The sequence below is a fragment of the Etheostoma cragini genome, chromosome 4 (genome assembly GCF_013103735.1).
Source record: "Etheostoma cragini isolate CJK2018 chromosome 4, CSU_Ecrag_1.0, whole genome shotgun sequence".
Taxonomy (NCBI): domain Eukaryota; kingdom Metazoa; phylum Chordata; class Actinopteri; order Perciformes; family Percidae; genus Etheostoma; species Etheostoma cragini.
Window position 1 is genome coordinate 12,322,560 of NC_048410.1, and position 7,401 is coordinate 12,329,960.

The following is a 7,401-nucleotide window of genomic DNA, read 5'->3' on the forward strand; positions in this document are numbered from 1 at the left end:
GATGGGTGTTGTGTTGAGTGGTAATGGAGCATTTCCGACTTGATGTGACATCCCTTAACAAAAGCTTGTTTATGGCCTGTCTATCGTTGTGACCATGTAGTAACTTATTGTCATTTTGTGATAAGCATTTTATGGTGTTTGACATTCACATCTATTTGGTTGGTAGTATCCTGAAAAATGTTTATCTAGGATATGATTCATAATGTTATGACTAAATAACCCGTTCAGCCAAGAGATAGGGTGTTTTCTTACCCTTATCATTGTATTAGTTAAAGCAACATGCCTGTTGGCACAAAACAGTTTATTACAGTTTATTTTTACAGCCTAGAAATGGAAAGACTCCACACAGATATCCAGGTCAAGGTTGTTGTTCTAGCTTTGCTATTTTTTTCTAAATTATTCATCAGATCAAATTTCTGTTGTCCCAACATGATCAGGGTTTTGTGTGCGTTTGTGACAGTCTGCCAAGTAGACTCACTGGATCAAAGTAGGACACTGCTCAACACTTGCACTCCCACTCACACTGTACAGGTGAACGAAACCCAGTTGAGGATCAGCAAACTGAGTTTTTGCCCCTCTGTTCTTCCAGGTGGTGTTATCTTGTACGCTGGCTCGTCCGGCAGTGCCAGCCCGAGTCCTGGCAGCCCCTCAAGTGGATACCAGTCCCAGTCACCGTCCTCCCACTCGCAGCCTTCATCCCCAGAGGGTGTCTTCTTTCAGGAGATTGGGCCCCTGAAGCAAAGAGAGGAACGGAGGGGTGGGACACCTTCCCCAAAATTGGTCTTCCAGTTTCCTGAGGTGAACAGTGCTCCTGTTGCCCAAATAACAACAGTATCATCGGCAACTTACAGCCATCCCACAGTGGCCAAAAGACCTTGTGGTTTCACTGGAACGTTCACTAGTAAGTACCCACTCACTTCTCTCCTTTCTCTTCTCCTGGATGTTTACCTGCCAGCACTATATTATTATATTTCTCTCTCTGATGATGAATGTCTGCTTCTTTCATAGAAACCGGGGGTATGGTACTTCTGTGTAAGGTGTGCGGAGACATTGCATCTGGGTTCCATTATGGTGTTCATGCCTGTGAAGGCTGCAAGGTAAGACCCAGGAAAGACAGTATTATGTCATGTCTTTCTATTCATTTCGTACACACTACATGCATGCTGTCACAAAAGACACTCTATAATGCCTTTTGTTATTCTTGTTCCATCTCCAGGGTTTCTTCAGACGTAGCATTCAGCAGAATATCCACTACAAGATGTGTGTAAAGAATGAAAACTGTGTCATCATGCGCATGAACCGAAACCGGTGCCAGCACTGCCGCTTTAAGAAGTGTCTCTCCGTGGGCATGTCCAGAGATGGTGAGTGTTAATGTCTTTTTAAAGAAGATATTTAGACATATGGCAACTAAAAGTGAAATAATTAGTTTTTCTTAGTGTAGAGAAGAAGAATGAATGTATCTGTGTATGCAGGTTTACATGGAGAATCAGATGTTCTTGTCGTAGCTTTTAACTAAAAGATAATTCTACCGTTGAAATAGTTTGTAAGGAGATCTCGTTCCTGATCACATCATTTTCTTTTTTTCCCCCCTACGTCTTCTTGTCTCTTTGGTTTATCTCCATTCCCCTCTTTTTGCTCCTCTCTGTCATCCCTTCTCCTCACCCTGCTGTCTGATTTATGGAGAGGAGCTCTAGAGTCCCAGCAGTCATCAGTCATGGAGAAACTGTGACAAATGTAGTTTATTTTGGGAAATTGGGGCACAGGGTTTTTGCATATGCAGTGCGTCTACCAAGACGTACAGTCTTACCTATTATTTTTGTCTATACGGACATAATCAAAAATGCATTTGAGACATGTTATTCTTTATTAAACAATCATGAATCATGAATATACAGCGCTTGATTTGAGATTAAAATAATGTTACAGCAGTTAATCTGCTCTAGTGCATCATTCTCTGGGGAAATGGCTAAACTAGGTGATAATAAATCTTGTTTTTTCTGGAGCAAACATCTTTAGCTGACCTAAAAAAGCCAAAATGCTGAAATGAAAAATTACCTGCATCAGATCACAGCAGAGAAACTTTATCATTAATAACCATATTTTACGTATTTTCATTTTCTGAACATGGACAGAAGCCAATTTTTATTTCACATCTTTGGCTTGACAACACAACTGTTCTCCTCGCAAGTAAATATCATCTTCATCATCCAATTTTTTTTCTCCACCTTCAACCCTTTCTCTTTACCTCTCCTACCTGCCCTTTTTTCACTTTCCAGTTTACTAATGACAACATGTTTAGTGTTATTGACCCTGTGACCTACTTCTTCAGAAAAAGAGAGAGTGAGTGTTCAACTTGAAGATGGAAAGCAAGAGATGAGAGGGAGAGACTGGGGGAGGTGGTGTAGCTCGCAGTGTACTATAAATAGTGATCTCAGTGGAGGTGGAAATGAAAAAGGGGGGGGAAGGGAGGCTTATAGAGCTGGAGACGAGGATGAGGCAGTAGGATGAGATGAAGGCCGTGTGTCTGTATTGTGGGGAAACAGCTGTGGTGAACACAGAATAGTCGGAGACAATAGAGAGGTTTTGGAATTAGTAATCCACATAGAAATAGCATCTTAATTGTCATGTGTAGAATCCAACAAAGAGTGGTTGATTCTCTATACTGTCATAATTTCATTTGCCAGAGTGTTCATGCCGTTCAGTGCCAGCTTTATTAATGCTTGATGTCGGCAAATGCTAACAGAGGATGCTTTCTTCTCTTCTTCTCAGCTGTGCGTTTTGGGCGTATTCCCAAACGGGAGAAGCAGAGACTACTGGATGAGATGCAGAGCTACATGAACAGTCTCAATGAATCTGCTTCAATGGAAATGGAGGTGTCCTGTCCTCCCGAAGCCCCATGCAGTCCACAGAACCAGACGAATGAAGGTGCAAGCTCCATGTCGCAGTCTTACCGCGGCAACTTAATGAACAGAGATCAGAAACCACTCAAGATGGCTGCCGGCAATGGCAACATCAGAGCTTCCTCTTTCCAGAACAACTCAGTGCAGCAACCTTCCCTGTCGCACTCGGCAACCCAGACCCACCACACGGTTCAAGGAGAGCAGGCGAGCTACCACATCCCCACAAGCTGCCCTGTTTCCTCCACACACAACGAAAACTCCACCGTCGTCGATGATGCCAAGTACACCTTCTCTTCCAATCAGAATCAGTGCCCCGTCAGTGGCCGACTATCCGCTAAATCCTACTCAGCCAATCAGAACAGTTACCCAGCCAGTGATTCCCAGAACCAAAGTCCCTGCCCCTGGAAGCCAAACGGAGGAGCCAAAGTGCTGGTGAGACTGTTTTCCCCCCGTACTGTGTATGTAAATATTTGTCAATATAATGCCAATAAAATGTCCATAACACATCCTTTCCTCTCTTCTCTGCAGGCATGTCCACTCAATTCCTGTCCAGTGGCTCCGGCCAGTCGCTCCAGTCAGGAGGTGTGGGAGTCTTTCTCCCAGTGCTTCACCCCCGCTGTTAAAGAAGTAGTGGAGTTTGCAAAGAGCATCCCGGGCTTCCAGTCTCTCAGCCAGCATGATCAGGTCATGCTGCTCAAGTCCGGCACTTTCCAGGTACATCAAGCTAAATATAATGCGTTTGCAGGGACTGTGGGGGATTTTTTTAAACTTCCCTTTCCTATCCTTTCTGAAGCTAATCTGCTCTGGTTCTGTCCACAGGTTCTGATGGTCAGATTCTGCTCACTATTTGACCCCAAGGAAAGGACAGTGACCTTCCTCAATGGGCAGTCATACTCCCTGGCATCGCTTAGGGCTCTTGGCATGGGTTCCTTACTGGACGCTATGTTTGATTTCAGCGAGAAGCTGGGATATTTGGGTCTGGAGCCAGACGAGATGGCTCTATTCATGGCTGTCGTGCTAGTTTCTGCTGGTAAGCAAGCTTTCTAATACATGAACACAAAGCACATACCGTATGTCCACATTTCCTTGTGTCTGACCCGATTCTTTCCCCCCCCTTTCTCCAGATTGCTCTGGCATAGTGGAGGTTGGAGCAGTGGAGCAACTGCAAGAGAATCTAATAAAAGCTCTGCGCTCTCTCATCACCAGTCGCCGCCCAGATGATAGCACACTATTCCCAAAGTTGCTTCTACGTCTGCCGGACCTGCGCACGCTGAACAACCACCATTCTGACAAGCTTTTAGCTTTCAGAATAGATCCTTGATTTTGAAGAGCTAAAGCTTCTGGAGGTGCTTTGGGAAGCCTCCCTGCTCCCCATGCAAGCTGGTCTGCCACACAGTACACTGGCCCTTGCATGATACTGTGGGAGCTGTGCCAAGTCTGATGCCATGAGAGAGCAAACTTCGGGGGGAAAAAAATGTAGGTGAAAGATGTAGGCACAGCACAAGGGTGGAGGCTCCTGAACTCCAACCTCTTCCAATTCCAGGATTGCTAAAACAAAACACACACACATTAAAAACATAGATTGTGTTCTTCCATGGGTTCTTCGAGTCAACATCAAACCAAGTCATCACCTCTCCCTCGGGGAGTTTGTGCTGAAGACCAAAAAGAAGAGAGAGCCTATTGTTTCTTCCTAGACTTTGTCCTCCAATCCCAGCTCACAAAGCTAACAAGAAGGAAGCACACTCTTACCCAGAGAAAAAGGAACATGTAAAAACATTCATCAACAATGATTTCTTACTGTACATTCATGCTACAATGTGTAAACGGCACTTTCCATACATTGAGAAGACCTCTTAGATAAATATATAACATAGCAATAGGTATGTCTAATACACAGTTTTGGACAGTTTGTGTATGCGCTGTTTAAATTACATAAGCTATTTTCACAATATGTCACCATGTGAGAAATCTTTATGAAAATCACCCATTTGTGATTGAGAAATGTAAAACATTTTTAAGAAATGAGAGTAATATGCATTGTATTTGTATGCGGTAATCAGGGAGAAACTATTGGTCATTTTAGACCTTGTCTGATGGGATGTATGTTAAGATGTTTTCTTGTAAATTTTGTATATAACCTTTCTTTTTGGTCCATATAGTTTGCAGATTATTGGATATGTAAATGACGTTAGCATTGAATTATTGTATGTATATCACACATAATAGATTGCTTTACAGACTGCCAAAATAAAGCAGCATTTCAACTTGATTATAAACTTTTTATTTGAAGATATATAATTGAAATAAATGTATTGTCAAATGACTGCATCACCTTGTGAATATTTTTCAAATGTTTTATGGTTACACCAGAGTACCAATATAAAATAATACAAATAGCATTTTTTGTTGTGCTTTTTTTCCCCTCCAATTTATCCCTTAATGGGATGCTACAAACAGTATTACAGAGGCATACTGTGAAGCTGTTGCCTAGCAACAGAGGCAATCAGCCATCATGCTCTAGGTCAGAGCCATTAGCGGCTTTATTACAAAAGAGAAACACCACTTTTCTCAGTGTGTGATAACAAGTAAATGTAATTTCAGAGAATCTCTCACTTAATACAAGGTGATTTTTTTTTTTTTTTGTTACCATGAACACACAGTGACTTAATGCAGAGCAACGACAAGTAGCCATCGGGAGGGACATTCTGTTGAGTGATCTTATCAAACATTAGCCCGACAAGCCAGACCCACATCATGATCAGGTCTGGGAACTGACCATAGGCAGGGCTCAATCCAAGGGGCGGGAAAACTCCAAACATTTTTTTTTTTAAAGAATGAACCCCAAGTGGCAGCCAAAGCAGATTTAAAAGGTCACTGTTTGCTAGCAGCAGCAGCCATCTTCTTTCTTCTTTGAATTTACACAGAAACGTCGCAACTCGGCCATCCTAATGTTAAGTCCGCCCACGAACTCTATACACAATGTGATTGGCCTGACCAGAATTTGTTTTTTCAGCTCACAAGCCAAGGGAAACAACACAAGAAGTCTTCACAAGAAGACGTCACCAATGTTAAAGGCCTTTGAAAAATTTATTAGTACAGTATGTACAAATGTTTGGAAAAATCAAAAACTCTGGCCTTCAAACTCTCCATGGTGAGCCTTGTCATTGTTTGCTATTAGCTGGACGGATGTGGACAAATAGAGCTTGTTCATGTTTGTGTTTATATGTAGATACCTTTAAATTACTGCTACTATCAGATATATGCATGTCCCTTTTGGATACAGCAAATAATAGGGATTTATGCTATGATAAATACAATCTTCAAATAACTTTGATATTCAGGAGAAAAAAGACTCCTTATAAATATCAATAGACACATTCATCAGGACATTTATTTTAGTGCAGCAAAATTGGATAAAGGCAATTCATCTCCTCTACATTAGGTGATTCTCTGGCAGTAATATTATGTGTAACCACAGAACATTTCCTCAGTGCCAAGAAATCTTGGCAGAAAGCTGCCAAACATCTCAATGCTGCATCTTCTACAGTTACAGTCTGCTGGTGCTGTAACACACCACGAGTGTTCCAGTAATTTCTATGAATTGTGTTGAAATCTTGGTCTTCACGTGCCACCTACTGGACAAGATGATACCAACAAAAAAAGAGAACATTTGGTCATGACAGTAGACACAGGGACCAGGACCATTACTGAAACCAAAAGTCTATTCTGTTGAATCAATAACACCACCTGTCACTACACAACAACTCAAAGAGATTAATGTGTGTGTGAGTGTGCGAATGCACACGTGTGTATCATTACACAATAAAGAGTCAGTATCTCCGTCCGTGTATCAAAGTTCATCTCAAAGGAGTTACACTATTGTTATTGTCATCCAAGTTCATTGTCAGTTGTAAAAGAAATCTCACCACATGGTCCTATACCTATCTGATCAGAAGCTTTTGATTATATCACATGAGCTGACAGAGTTTGACAACTCATTGATGAATTGTAGACCTTCAAATTTCTTCAAAGTTTCTTTTTTTTTTTTACAGTACCTTATGGTGGTAATATCTATGAAATGAGTGTTGCTCATTTGTTGTCACCAAACCCCCTCTTTATCCACCAGTAAGAGACATTTTGTTATAAAATTACTTGTCCCTCTGATCCAATGGTCCGCTTGCTTACCCGGGTAAAAAGAGCAAAACGGACTACTCAAACAAATTTGAGTAACAATACAGCTACCTACCATGTGTTTCACACAGGTTCCTTCTAGTAGCATAAAATACATTCTTGTCTGCTGGTGCCATCTGGTGGCATCAAGGCATTTGATGTAACATGTTGTATTGATGAAGGATTTGAGGAAATTTACTAAACTGAATATACTTATGCAATGGAACAAGTCATTTATTGCAGTAATTCCCAATACCAGTCCATGGCAGGGGGTAAGGGGTCTGTGAAAAGTTTTCAGATTCACTTACTTAAATAATATTTTTTTTTTTAG

The 7,401-nt window shown here is 41.5% G+C and overlaps 1 protein-coding gene across 1 annotated transcript in view; it reads left to right on the forward strand.

Moving 5' to 3' along the window:
* The window catches only part of LOC117943576 (nuclear receptor subfamily 1 group D member 1-like), a 9,423-nt gene extending 4,674 nt beyond the window's left edge, over nt 1–4,749 (forward strand). The window contains exons 2-8 of the mRNA XM_034869792.1: nt 590–901; nt 1,009–1,097; nt 1,217–1,361; nt 2,770–3,332; nt 3,429–3,614; nt 3,720–3,930; nt 4,025–4,749. Of these exons, the coding sequence (XP_034725683.1) occupies nt 590–901; nt 1,009–1,097; nt 1,217–1,361; nt 2,770–3,332; nt 3,429–3,614; nt 3,720–3,930; nt 4,025–4,221 (1,703 nt within the window). The 3' untranslated portion in view covers nt 4,222–4,749. The remainder of the gene's footprint in view (nt 1–589; nt 902–1,008; nt 1,098–1,216; nt 1,362–2,769; nt 3,333–3,428; nt 3,615–3,719; nt 3,931–4,024) is intronic.
* The last annotated feature ends 2,652 nt before the right edge of the window (nt 4,750–7,401 follow it).